The sequence below is a fragment of the Cricetulus griseus genome, assembly GCF_003668045.3.
Source record: "Cricetulus griseus strain 17A/GY chromosome 1 unlocalized genomic scaffold, alternate assembly CriGri-PICRH-1.0 chr1_1, whole genome shotgun sequence".
In the NCBI taxonomy this organism is placed as follows: domain Eukaryota; kingdom Metazoa; phylum Chordata; class Mammalia; order Rodentia; family Cricetidae; genus Cricetulus; species Cricetulus griseus.
The window spans coordinates 27538371-27553503 of NW_023276807.1; the positions used below are offsets into that span (position 1 = coordinate 27538371).

Genomic DNA, 15133 nt, shown 5'->3' on the forward strand with positions numbered 1-15133 from the left:
TCTTAGATCTTAAAGACGCTTTCTTCTGCCTCTGCCTGCATCCCACCAGCCAGCCTATATTTGCCTTTGAATGGCAGGACGCGGCCCTTGGAATCTCTGGGAAGCTGACTTGGACTAGGCTACCTCAAGGGTTTAAGAACAGCCCTACCCTTTTTGATGAAGCTTTACATCAGGACCTGGCAGAATTCCGGGTTCGGTACCCCGCTCTAATCCTCTTACAATATGTAGATGACATTCTCCTGGCAGCCAAAACCAAAGGGGAATGCAAGGAAGGCACTCAAGCCCTCCTCCAGACTCTTGGGAGCCTAGGGTACCGGGCATCCACCAAGAAGGCCCAGATATGTCAGAAACAGGTGACCTATTTAGGATATAAGATAAAGGATGGACGTCGATGGCTAACGAAGCCCGTATGCGAGCCATCTTAGACATTCCCACCCCACAAAATCCCCGCCAACTGAGAGAGTTCTTGGGAACGGCAGGCTTCTGCCGCCTATGGATCCCCGGGTTTGCCGAAATGGCGGCTCCCCTCTACCCCCTCACTCGGCCAGGGGTTGCTTTTAAATGGGAAGAGCCCCAAAAGAAAGCCTTCACCGACATCAAAAAGGCTCTCCTTGAATCACCAGCCCTGGGTCTACCGGACTTAGCTAAGCCATTTGAACTCTTTATAGATGAGAAAGAGGGCTATGCTAAGGGAGTCCTCACCCAAAAACTGGGGCCTTGGAGAAGGCCCACTGCATACCTCTCCAAGAAATTGGATCCTGTGGCATCGGGATGGCCACCCTGCCTTCGAATGATTGCCGCTATAGCCCTGCTGGTAAAAGATTCTCACAAGCTAACCTTGGGGCAGCCTTTGACCATACATGCCCCTCATGCAGTTGAGGCAGTCATCAGACAGCCTCCAGATAGATGGCTTACTAATGCCCGAATGACTCATTACCAGACTATGATGTTGGACAAAGACCGGGTCCACTTCGGGCCTTTGGTGACTCTGAACCCAGCCACCCTGCTCCCTCTCCCTGGGGAGCCCGAGGCTCATGATTGCTTACAGGTACTGGCCGAGGCCCATGGGCCGAGACCCAACCTGACTGACCAGCCTCTACCCAGCCCGGACCACATCTGGTTCACGGATGGAAGCAGCTTTTTGCATCAAGGAGAACAAAGGGCGGGCGCGGCAGTCACCACAGAGAATCAGGTCGTCTGGGCCCAGGCACTCCCCCCTGGAACTTCCTCGCAGAGGGCAGAACTCATAGCACTCACGCAGGCTCTAAAATTGGCAGAAGGTAAGAAGCTCACCGTGTATACAGACAGTCGTTATGCCTTCGCCACTGCCCATATACATGGAGAAATTTACAGACGGAGGGGGCTGCTTACCTCCGAAGGGAAAGACATTAAAAATAAGGAGGAAATCCTCGCTCTCTTAAGGGCCCTTCATCTGCCCGCCGCCTTAAGTATCATACATTGCCCCGGACACCAAAAAGGGGATTCTTTTGAAGCAAGGGGCAATCGAAGGGCAGACTTGGCTGCCCGAGAGGTGGCCCTGACCACAGACACCACTAACCTCCTGGCTCTAGAGCCCACCAACGACCATCCCTCCCCCTCATGGGACTATGAACAAAGAGACATCCAAACCCTAGAGAAATTGGGAGCCACCAAGGAACCAAACGGGGATTGGACTTATGAAGGAAAGACTGTCATCCCCTACCGGGTAACCAAGTACCTAGTGACATTTTTACATAAGATGACACATCTGAGCTCCAAGAAGATGCGGGAGCTCCTCGAACGAGAAGAGGAATTCAATTTCCTTTTGGGGAAGAATGATATTCTAAAACAGGTAACTGAGCAATGTGATGCGTGCGCCCGAGTCAACGCATCCAGACTGAAGCTTCCTCCCGGGAACCGGGTCAGAGGCTACTGGCCCGGAACACATTGGGAGATAGATTTCACTGAGATTAAACCAGGTAAATATGGATACAAGTATCTATTAGTTTTTGTAGACACCTTTTCAGGATGGGTTGAAGCCTTCCCTACTAAACATGAAACAGCCAAGATCGTTACTAAGAAATTGCTTGAAGAAATCTTTCCCCGTTATGGGATGCCTCAGGTACTGGGAACAGACAATGGGCCCGCCTTCGTCTCCCAGGTAAGTCAGTCAGTGGCCACCTTGTTGGGGATTGATTGGAAATTACATTGTGCTTATAGACCCCAAAGTTCAGGACAGGTAGAAAGGATGAATAGAACAATCAAGGAGACTTTAACAAAATTGTCGCTTGCAACTGGCACTAGAAACTGGGTCCTCCTACTCCCCCTAGCACTCTACCGCGCTTGTAATACCCCTGGACCACATGGGCTCACACCCTATGAGATCCTGCATGGAGTACCTACCCCTATCAAGATGATCTCAGATTTTGCTAACTCCCCTTCTCTCCAAGCTCATTTACAGGCCCTCCAACTAGTACAACGGGAGGTCTGGAAACCCCTTGCTCAAGCTTATAAAGACCAGAGGGACCATCCTGCCATTCCCCATTCCTACCAGATCGGGGACACAGTCTGGGTCTGGCGTCACCAGACCAAGAACCTCGAACCCCGCTGGAAGGGACCCTACATCGTTTTGCTTACCACCCCCACCGCACTCAAAGTAGACGGCATTGCAGCTTGGATACATGCCTCTCATGTAAAACCAGCCCGACCCACCGATTCAGCCACTGCATCAGAATGGACCGTACACCGCACTCAAAATCCTTTAAAGATAAGACTCTCTCGTACACCCTCCTATTGATTGTTTGCCTGTTTACTCCCCATGTAGCAACCAGCCCCCATACCATTCATGCGTTAACTTGGCAGGTTCTTTCCCAGACAGGGGAGGTCATTTATGAGACCACCAAAAACCATGCCCTCGGTGTATGGTGGCCTACATTGACACCCGATTTCTGTGAGTTGGTCGCTGGTCTAGATACCTGGGACATTTCACATTGTTACCCTAAGGCTTGCAGCAATGGCAACAGTTTGTCACGAATGCGCAGGTCACTCCAAAGTTCGAGAGAAACCACTCCTGGATGCAGCAGTCAATGGGCCAAAGACCAACTGTCGGGCAAGGACTTTTATGTCTGCCCTAGAGACGGATGGGCCTGGAAGCAGACTCAGACTTGTGGGGGTCATGGACAATTTTTCTGTGCCGCTTGGGGATGTGAAACAACAGGGGATGCTTACTGGAAGCCTTCATCCTCATGGGACAAGATTCAGGTAACCAGAGGATGGCAAAAGGGCTCCACCGGTACCACCTCTATGCCTCTCCTCATTTCCTTTACGGATAAGGGTAAGAAAGCAACAGAATGGCAGAAGGGATATGTTTGGGGCCTTCGCTGGTACCTGTCGGGACCAGACCGGGGGGCCATCTTCAAAATTCGACTCAAAATAGAAACTATCACCAAAACCATGGGCCCAAACCCAGTTCTGACAGACCAGAAACCTCCCACCAAGCCTCATGGGCTTCGGCCCCATAGGCCTCTACCCCATCTCCCACCCTCGCCAACGCCCTCATCCAAAACTACTACTCCAGTTCACATCCCCACCTCCCCATATCCAGGGACAGGGGACAGATTATTTGAACTAGTACAAGGGGCTTACTTGGCCCTCAATTTCTCAGACCCCATCAAGACTCAGGAATACTGGCTATGCCTAGTTTCCCAGCCCCCATATTATGAAGGCATAGCAGTATTGGGTAAATACTCTAACCAAACCTCAGCGCCTACCAATTGTGGAACTGCTATGCAACACAAGCTCACATTGTCTGAGGTCTCAGGAAAGGGGCTATGCATAGGCAGGGTTCCTCCCTCATATCAAGAGTTGTAACCAAACAGAGCCATTATCTCAGGACAGCCGATACCTTGTTGCCCCCTATGGAACTTATTGGGCTTGCAGTACTGGTTTGACCCCCTGTGTCTCTACTACCCTTCTCAATGCCACTATTGACTTTTGTATATTGACAGAACTTTGGCCCAGAGTCACGTATCACCAACCTGAATATATTTATAGGGTACTAGAAAAGTCAACCCGATATCAGAGGGAGCCAATGTCCTTAACCGTGGCCCTATTATTAGGGGGAATAACTATGGGAGGTATAGCAGCTGGCATAGGGACCGGTACGGTTGCCTTACAGGAAACTAGTCATTTCAAACTTCTACAGCAAGCCATGCATACTGATATCCAGGCCCTAGAAGAGTCAGTAAGCGCACTTGAGAAATCCTTGACATCACTCTCTGAGGTAGTCCTGCAGAACAGACGAGGGTTAGATTTGTTATTTCTACAGGAAGGAGGACTATGCGCCGCCCTCAAGGAAGAATGCTGTTTTTATGCAGATCATACAGGAATAGTTAGGGACAGCATGGCCAAACTTAGGGAAAGGCTTAAACAGAGGCAACAGCTATTTGAATCTCAACAAGGATGGTTCGAAGGATGGTTCGCTAAGTCCCCCTGGTTGACTACCCTTATATCCACACTCATGGGACCTCTGATTATTCTATTTTTGATCCTCATATTTGGTCCCTGCATTCTGAACAAAATGACTCAATTCATCAGAGAACGACTATCTGTTGTACAGGCCTTAGTCTTAACTCAACAATACCACCAGCTAAAGCAAATAGATCCAGAGTATCCAGAGACCTCTGAATGAAAGATTCCATTCAGTTACAAGAGAAATGGGGGAATGAAAGACCCCTGCCCCTTAGCCCTTTCTTTCTCAAGTTTGCCTCCTCCTCCGGTCGGCGGCTTCCCCGATCCCCACCCCCCGCCGGCCTCCACTTCCCCCGCTGCCCCTTAGCCCGCCCGGCCCGAGAACGAGCACCAGGTGGGCCGGCCGAGAACGAGCACCAGGTGGGCCGGCACGAGAACAAACACCAAGTGAGCCGGCCTGGAGCCCTGCCCCTGAGCCCCCGCCCGATGAGAAACACTCCGTCCCAAGGTCTCCGCCCCCAAGGTCAGCCATCAGGAAGCGGAGGGGGGAATTGAGTCTGCTGTACCAGACACCAGACACCAGACCTTGAGAATATGCTGATCTGGAATGGCTCTGTGTCTCATTTGAACCATCCAATAGAAATGATTCTGTATTTCGCCTCATTTGAAAGACTCTGTGTTTCACCTCATTTGAATAACTGTCCCGCGCGCTCTGTATTTCTCGCCAGCAAGAAATCATACATGGGACACTTGGATCCTTCTGCAGACAAGCTTTAATGCATCTTGAGAGTGAAAGAGCATAAGCTTCCCAGAGCGGAGACCCCGAGCCAAGAATCCCGTCCCCTAATAAAGGCTGGCAACCGCCGCCTCGGACGTGTCACCCCATGATTGGCTGCAGCTCATCCGGCCATATGACGCCACGGAATAGGCAGAGATCAAGGAATGGAAAATTACCCAGCGCCTGCGCAATAATCTTGTTTACATTCGGTGCCTGCCGGATGCAGGCGCCATCTTGTAATGGAGAATGCAGGGACGGCTCCCTACATCTCCCCCTTTTTTATTAATTAATGATAAGGCTTTATATTTTTACAAGCAAATAGGTCACCCATATGTTGAGGGATAGAGGCAGAGGTTGTACCTTCCCAATCAAACATTAAGACTGTGTACAAGAGTCGCCATCAGGCTGTTAGCTTGACCCGAAGCGCTCTCGACCTGTCCTCTGCCGTTTTTCTGGGAAAGGGAGACTAGGGCAGGCAACCCTTATGCAGGACAACATGCCTCCCAGAGAAGCCTGCATATTGGGCAACTCTCTGTGCGATGCCTTGCTCGACATCCCTCATGGGCTGCTCAAGCCAGGCACTCTACCCTGTGCAATGAGCCTAGGCTCCGGGTGTGCAAGAGCTGTCTGGCCAGCGGCCTATTGCTTAAGCATAGTTAGCCAAATATCAGTGGAAGCCCCTTGTTCCAAAGCTACAAGCGCTTGGGCGATAACCACCTTGTCTCTCTTAGTTTGAGCCCTGAGCCTACAGACCAGCCAGAGAAGCAACATCAATCCGCAGCAAACGGCTGCACCAAACAATCCCACCTCCACCCATTCCTTAAAATAGGAGACAGCTGAAGCAATCCATGATGACAGTCCCTCCGTCAAGGACAGGAGTTAATCTGGATAATAGCGGCTCTCAACTCCCGGGGAGAGGGTGGAGTTCCGACTTTTGAGGGTCCAAAGGGGCTCTTCGGGTGAGTCTTTCCGGGATCCACAGGGGATTTTCTTCATCCTGTGGAAAAACACATATCGCTCCCCTGGATCTTATGAGAATAGGATCCGGGCCTCTCCAAAGACCAGTTAAGACATCTTTCCATTTTACCATCTCCTTAGACCTTTCAGGTTCTGAGGTATGACGCTTGGCCGCTGTATGGCCCTGAGCGTCGGTGTTTAGAAAATTAAGGGTAAAGAGTGCCATGGATATTGCAACTCTTGGCACCGAGGGTAAGGATGCTCCCATTCCCTCCTTTTGTTTGATTAAATAAGACTTAAGTGTGCGATGGGCACGTTCCACAATGCCTTGTCCTTGAGGGTTATAAGGTAAGCCAGTCAGATCTGTCTACAGAAGTGCTGGAACTTTTGAGAGGTATAAGCCGGCCCATTATCTGTTTTTAAGAAGCACACAGGTGGCTAGGTAAAGTCTTATTTCTGTAATACAGCTGAACTTCCTTAAACAGTAGCTTAACTTCTTTCTGAGGCAGGGTTTTTCTGTGACTTTGGAGCCTGTCCTGGAATTTGATCTGCCGGACCAGGATCTTATAAAGATCCATCTGCCTCTTACTCCCGAGTGTTGGGATTAAAGGCGTATGCCGCCAACGCCCTCAACTTAAAGGCGTGTGTCACCAACATAATAGATTAGCATCTTTTACAAAACAAGAACTTTACATTGTCAGGCTTTGCTTAAAAATAATTCTAAATTGAAGCTCTTTAAGTAAAAACATTAATAAAATCAAACATTTGAAAACTGGTTTTAAAAAGAAATTTAAATTCCCTTAAGGTCTTTCTGTAATATATAGAAGCATTAACATTTTAAATCTTAACTGAAAAACTTGTTTCTAAGATGGTACCTCTGATTTCCATGCGGTCACCTTTAGTCAAGATGGCGGTTTAAGTATCCTTTTTTTTTTTTTTTTCCTTCTGCAGACAAGCTTTAATGCATCTTGAGAGTGAAAGAGCATAAGCTTCCCAGAGCGGAGACCCCGAGCCAAGAATCCCGTCCCCTAATAAAGGCTGGCAACCGCCGCCTCGGACGTGTCACCCCATGATTGGCTGCAGCTCATCCGGCCATATGACGCCACGGAATAGGCAGAGATCAAGGAATGGAAAATTACCCAGCACCTGCGCAATAATCTTGTTTACATTCGGTGCCTGCCAGATGCAGGCGCCATCTTGTAATGGAGAATGCAGGGATGGCTCCCTACAAATAACTCTGTACTTCGCCTCATTTGAATAACCCTGTATAGCGCCTCATTTACATTGACCAATGTGAATAGCTCTGTACAATGCCTCATTAGAATTATCCAATAGAATCCCTGCTCCTAGCTTGCGCCTTTTTCCCTATATAAGGACCCCTTTCCCTTGGCTCGGGGCGCTTGGCCTCACAGAAGCTAAGTCGCCCGGGTACCCGTATCTCCAATAAAGCCTCTTGCGGTTTTGCATCCAAGTTCGTGGTCTCGCTGATTCCTGGGTGCGGGTCTCCCTCTACGAAAGTACCTCTTCGGGGGTCTTTCAAGCGCTATGAACTTTCCTCTTAGCACTGCTTTCAAAGTGTCCCTAAAGTTTGGGTATGTTGTGTCAGCATTCTCATTGAATTCTAGGAAATCTTTAATTTCTTTTTTTATTGCTTCCTGGACTCATGAATTGTGCAATTGGTGTTACTTAATTTCAATGAGTTTGTAGGTTTTCTGTAGTTCTTGTTGTTGTTAAATTCTAATTTTAAAGCATGGTGGTCTGATAAGACACAGGGGGGTTATTTCAAATTTTTTGTACTTGTTGAGGTTTGCTATGTTGCCAAGTATGTGGTCAGTTTTAGAGAAGGTTCCATGTGGTGCTGAGAAGAAGGTAAATTGTTTTGTATTTGGGTGGAATGTTCTATAGATATCTGTTAAGTCCAATTGCGCCATAACTTCTATTAGTTCTTTTGTTTCTTTGTTAAGTTTCTGTCTGGTGTTCCTGTCCAGTGGTGAGAGTGGGGTGTTGAAATCTCCCACTATAAGTGTGTGGGGTTTTATGTGTGATTTAAGTTTTAGTAAAGTTTCTTTTACAAACGTGGATGCCTTTGTATTTGGGGCATAAATGTTCAGATTTGAGACTTCATCCTGATGGATTTTTCCTGTGATGAGTAGGAAATGACCTTCTTCATCTCTTTTGACTGATTTTAGCTTAAAATATCAAGATACTTTAGATTTAAACTACACTGTAAATCAAATGGCCTTACCAGGTAAGTATAGAAAGTTTACACCACCCAACAACAGCAGAATACACATATCAGAAACAGAATTTTCCCCAAATTGAAACATGTTTTAGACACAAAGCAAATCACAGAAAAGGAATGAAACCAAAAACTAACAAGAGATTTTGTAGAAAATATAGGAATACATAGAGATAAGAGAATACATTTTGAAAAGATGCCACTGAAGGCATCAAAGAGGCTTTGAGTATGGTACATATATGCAGTGGAATTTTACTCAATTATAATGACTACTGAAATCATGAAATTTAAATGTAAAGGGATGGACCTCAAAAACATACTGAGAGTAAGCCAGAACCAGAAACACAAATGCGAGCATATTCTCTCTTATTTGAAGGTACTAATTCCAAATCCTTAGATATAAGTATATAACTTGAATTAACAGAAGACTGGGACAATAGAATTAGACCATGGGGACAAGGAGGCAGAAGAAGCTCTAGACAGGGTGAGTGGATAGGATGAAAAGGATAATGGAAAAATAGGGAGACTTTACCTGGAAGTAGAGAGAAGGGTAATGCAGGGAATGGAAGTGAAAAGAGATGAGTAACAGTAAGTATGTGTATCCTTTACTGTCCTATTAGGATGAAAACCCACAATCAAGGCAAATTTTTAAACAAGGAAAGACACAAGATTCTGTTATATCTGGGTAGACACAGTAGTCATGAAGGGTGGAATTCAAGCCGGAAGCAGAGAAACCTCACTGGGCATGATGCAAGTTTTAGAACATCAAATCCTGATCTGGTGACTTATTTCTTCCAAGGATGAATGGAAGAAATCCACACCTCCTAGGCCTGTCCAGTATGTACAGCTGACTGGGAACTGAGAATAAAGAAGCCAGAGCCTGTGGAGGAAATGATCCTTCAAACCACAGCATGGTATAGAAAACTAATACTGATAATATATGTAGAGATAAACATGTGCATATGTGGATATATATTTAATGGACTTGCATATATGAGGTCATAAAACTCCCACCAAGAGCCATGAACTAGCTAATGAAAATGTCATAGTCAGTCATAGGAAACCTTCATTAAAGTTCTAGCTTAGAGGACACAATTGTCCCCCAACTGTTATCACTGCATGGATGATTTTTCAGATATGTAAAAAGACTGGCATTTCTGAAGACATCGTGCTCTTTGTACAAGGAACTTAGAGGGATTATTCTGGAACTAAACCTGGTAGCCTTCTACCTGAGGACTATCTGTCATAGTATAGGAAGGTGTGAATGCAAGCTGCCAGGTGAGGAAAACAAATAAATTGTCCTATTTAGCTGAATAGCTCATAAATCACAATAACAATTTTTTCAGCAAGATATGCCTAATAATTCACTTTTATCTTGGGACTAACCAACAGCTGTCTAATTGAACATACCCAGAGTCAATGAGGGAGAATTCATGTTTGATAATGATACCTGGCCAACTCTTTATAGATATAGAGGTCATAGACCCTAGAAGAGAACCTAGAACTACCATTTTCCTGACATTATTGTGTTCTAAATATTTATCTTTACACTCACTAATAAGTAAAGCATCACCCCTGATTAAAAAGAATTTTAGTGCAACAGATGGAGACTACTATAGAGATTCACAATGGGTCATAATGCAGAGAACTAATGATGGGGTGACTAACCCCATTTGAAACATGAGTAATAGGACCTCAAACTAAACGTAAAGCTCATGGGAAATCAGAAAGATTATAAGAGACAGCTTCTCCAAATTCTAGACATGGCAGAAGATCTGCAGCCACAAAATCTCAACAATATGATTGCCTGAACAAGACCTGAATAATGATGCCACCAGCTGACATGCTGGCATGGATGGGGAATTGGTGAAAGGGAATGAAAATGAAGAGCTATAGGTGGTCAGTGGGTACTGAGAGAGAATCAGTGTCCTCCAGAGAAGAACTCCTGCATAGATTAATCACTTTCAAGTGGTCAGGCATGGACACATGTCCAGAGAACAAATGCTAATAGTCACAGTAACTTGTATATTAATTGGAGAAAGGATCGGATATGAATTTGGGAGGGAAATGGGGAATACATGGGAAGTTGAAAGCTCAGGAATTATGTAGATACAATGCTCATGTGTGATGTTCTTAAAAAGTATTTTAAAACAACAGCAGAAGAAAGAATTTAAAGCATTAGACAAATATAGTGGGAAAATAAATTCACCAACACAATAAAAAATATTATACAGTGCTATCCAATTGGTTTCATTCCAATGAAGCATCGAAGTTTCAACATGCCAAATGCAATGGATGTAATAAAGCTCTGATAATTATTTTTAATTGTCAACTTGACATACTCTAGAATCACCAGGTGATGGGCCTCTGGGCATGCCCGTGTGAGGTTATTTAGCTACATTAATTGATGGGAGAAGATCATTTTTTACTATGGACAGGACAGTTCCCTGGGCATGGGATGCCTAATTACATAAAGTGGAGAAGTCAACTAATCACAAGTTTGCATTTGTTCTTCCTTGTTTCCTATCAGTAGATATGTTGCATTCAATATTTTAAAGGTTTTTCCTACATGAGGGTTTTTAATGATTAAAAATAGAATTGGACATGTTAGAGTTTGTTTTTGTTTTTTGTTTGGAGGGTTTGTTGTTTTGTTGTTTTGTTTTGTCATCTTTAGAGAGCTCTCAGTTCCATGATGCAAAACTGAATTCTCTCCTTTACTCAGCATCTTCCTGAATGCTTTCTAACTGTTCTTCCCTGACCCTGAGACCATTTCTCTTCCATCTCCCTTGGTGCTATCATCAGATCTCTCTCCACATTCTCTACCCCTCTAGACCTCTCCACAAATACCTCCTCACCATCTCTCCTCACTCTTCATGTAGACCTAGCCCTCTGCCCTGGTGCAGGCCTATTCAAATGCTTAGTTCTGTAGAGATGCAAAACTAAGGGACATTCTCAAATGAGGCTATGCCATTCAACACCAAATCAGCTAGCATCTGCAATACAATGCTGACCTGAGATTTGGACCTTGAGAAATGCTCTAATGGAATTTTTCTCAGCTTTCAAAAATTTCCCTCTCTTAAATTAATAAAAAGAAACCTGTGCTTCTGCAACAGGACAAATGACTGTGCCTGTCTTAGATGGCTCCCTTCAACCTGGGGGGGGTGCGGGGCGTCATGGAACCATGAATTCTGTCATGAGTGTTCTGTCTTAGGAATTCCTGGAGGCAAGAAAAACCATACCCATCTCTGGCTGGAGTCTGTAACAAAGAATGTTAATGGGGAATGAGCCATGGTCTAGCTCCAATTGTTCCTGATTCAGAAAAATTCCACCTTTAAGTAGTACATGAGCTCTTGCAACTGTAAACATCCTCCTATGTGAAGGAGAGATATAAAAGTTAAAATGACCTTTTAAAACCTGCATGGGAATGTCTCCAGTGTCTCTGGTACAGACATGACTTAAGTTTGCTCTCTTATACATACTTCTATCCTAAGGCTTGTAAATTACACATTACATTTCTGTTAGAATGAACTCAGACTTCTAGATTCTAATAACATTTGCATAACACATATTGCTATATGTGTTATGTATAATAAACATACATTAGGGTCAACATTGAGGATATCGACCTACTGAGCTGGAGGAGGAAAGGAGACAGACACCCAGTTCCAGTTTTGTGATGCTTTCCAGAGCCCCAGCTTCCCTACAAATGTGACTACATCCACATCTCTGAATCTGTGAGTGCTCATCCCGGAGCTGACAAAGAACCGGGCAACAAACAGCTTGCCTTCTTACCACAACTAGACACACAAAACTGTTTGTCCAGTTTTCCCATTGGGAAAAAAGACGCATTTAGGACAGTTGGATACTGGTGTAAACCAGAGTAAGTGGCAGAAGCCCCTTTACAGTGCTTAAACTGGACATGGACAAAAGACTTTTCAGTTAATATTCAAAGACTGATATTACAAACCTGATTTCATAACTTTACAGACAACAGGACTTTTGACTTTAAGCAAGAAATGGAAAGTTTCAAGGGAATTGAGCTCCAGGCAGGGAATAAAAGAAAAAGGTTTACTATTGTGAAATGTACAGATCGTGAAAACATTGTCCTTTGATTGTATTGTAACTCACCCTAATGCATGTTAGAGTTTTTAAAGAGTTAATCTTACCTGATAAAATGAAGTATCCAGGTTCAGACCCATTTAGTTCTCTACATTAGGAAAGGAAAACACAGGACACCAAAAGGCTATCTCTTGATTAAGATACATATGCTATGGCACATACAAATTTGTACAGATACACAAACATGCATGCACACACACACATAATTTCACATAGCGCACACATACAATACACACATGAATGAACAAAATGTGCAATGTAATTTTTGAAATTGAAAAGAAAATACAGAGACGACAAGCAAGCATAAAAACATCATCCAAGAATGGGACAGCATAATTCCTAACAATATATAAACATCAATTCTTTTACCTACAGATAAGAGTGGTCTTCTGTCTTCGTCTCTTTAAACAGAATCTACCACAGAAAACCTCAACCAACCAAAATGCAGAGTTGTGGAGCCCAGAGGCTCAGAGAATACTGTTCAAAGAAACAAAGAAATCAAATTGCATACTTTTTGGAAAAAAACACTTCAAATACTGCCCACTAAGTGCTGTGAAGGACATAGTGCAATAGGAAAGCAAATTCATTTACTATGGTATTGCAAATATAAGCCATTCAGGGATACATTTTGGCAATCTCTAATAAAACCTATCAATGTAGTCCTAGCATATGATCCAGTAAACATACCTCCTGGAATATAGCCAAAGAAATTAAATATCATATCCACACTAAAGCCTTGGGATGGATAATAGTAATATTTGATAATAACTGACAAAATCTGGAAGTAACCTGGGTGCCTTTCAGTGGGAAAATAGTATATGAACTGTGACTAGTCTAAACAACAGAATGAAATTCGGTGCTAACCCCAATTGAGTGGTCAAGTTATGAAAATACAAGCAACTAATACATGTAAATGAAAAATTCCAGTCTGCAGAGGCGATATTCTGCACACCTTTCTGGATAGAAAAAATCTGTGTGAATGGGAAAAAGTATCAGGGGAGTGGGAGGTGTGGGAAAAGGACAGACAAAAAGGCAGAACTTGTGGAACTTTTAAAGCAATGAATACCTATGTCATGGTACTTAAGTGATAGATACAATTAACACACATGTAAAAAAACATAGACTGTATGACACTAGGAGTAAATTCTAATACATAGATACCATAAGGACTTAAGATGGCAATAGGTGATTAAAGGATCATTGATTACAACAGTTTTAGAATCTGGTGAAGGATATTGATGATGAAATAGGAACATGTATTGATGGATAAGAACATATGGGAATGCTTATATAATGAATTCCCATATACAGGTAAAATACTCCAATGAATCTATTTAATCACAATTTTAAGAAAGAAGCCAGGTAAAAGTGCTAGGATTGATATGCAAATGTTGTCTTTTGATTTCCATATAGTTGTTATGGAACATGGGCATTGCAACCAGACACAGGAAGATATACATACACCTACACACACACACACACACACACACACACACACATGGGAGAGAGAGAGAGAGAGAGAGAGAGAGAGAGAGAGAGAGAGAGACTATACCACACACACACACAAATACACAGATGAAGCCTTTAAAGTCATTTTTCTGTATGACTATTTAACAAAATGAAAACTTAAAAGCCAAATGAAAATATCTATCACTTCAATGTGTCACAGAAGGATTTTAACAGCAAAAATTTAAAATCCACTTGAATTTTCACTTGAGATTAACAAGGAATTGGATGGACTAAATAGAATCTCTCCAAAACAACTGAAAAGATGACTGAAATTTATGAAATATGATCAGACAGAGAAGTGAAGACAAGCCTACCCTTGCTCTTTCAGATTCCTAGAGAAAATTTCCGTTTCTCTGGGAAGAAAGAATCACTTCAATGGACTTCTTGGGCTATCAGGTAAGGACATGCCAAACAAAACATTTTCAAGCCCTTCCAATCTGTCGTTTACTAAGCACTCAGTTTTCACAATTTATCTTGTATTCTGTGTTCCTGCATCCCTAGATTTAACATGAAGTCATATTGGTTTGAGAATTTTCAGCTGGGTTACTACATTATCTGGAATATTCTTTAAAAAGCAAATAACACAAAAAGTAAAACATAAGGCCTACTTTTTATTATTTCATAAATCTTCATTTTCTAATGTGCAAGAATAATTATTTTAATATGGATAATTTGGGTTCAAATGTGTATAAAATGAATAAGCAGTTGTACAAAAGCAGAAGTAAAAGCTGAGTTAATTGGTTAACAGAACAAAAGCATACCACACTGAAAGCAATGTTGCCAATTTTGAGTGCCCTAATTTTAATTTATAAATTTTTTCTTTTAACAAATAAAAATTTAAATATTTTAAATGTATACAAATGTAATCTCTAATTATGTTAGTTTCACTATGCAAAACATATATAAATCCATAAAAGCATATCACACAAAATTAATATATTCACAAGTATCTTTCCTAAAGAGCATTGAATTGGGTTTTTTTGGTATTTTTTAATCTATGTGGTTTTGATGTATTGTCTCAGCAAATTACTTTAAATCTGATAAAGCCCTAAAGTGATTATCATATTTTGAAATGAACCAAC

The 15133-nt window shown here is 43.1% G+C and overlaps 1 protein-coding gene across 1 annotated transcript; it reads left to right on the forward strand.

Moving 5' to 3' along the window:
- Nucleotides 1-376: 376 nt before the first annotated feature.
- On the forward strand, nucleotides 377-2919 carry LOC113832329. Its single transcript, XM_035452920.1, has 2 exons — nucleotides 377-1958; nucleotides 2430-2919. The coding sequence occupies exons 1-2, from the start codon at nucleotides 392-394 to the stop codon at nucleotides 2774-2776; spliced, it is 1914 nt and encodes a 637-aa protein (XP_035308811.1). The 5' UTR covers nucleotides 377-391; the 3' UTR covers nucleotides 2777-2919.
- The last annotated feature ends 12214 nt before the right edge of the window (nucleotides 2920-15133 follow it).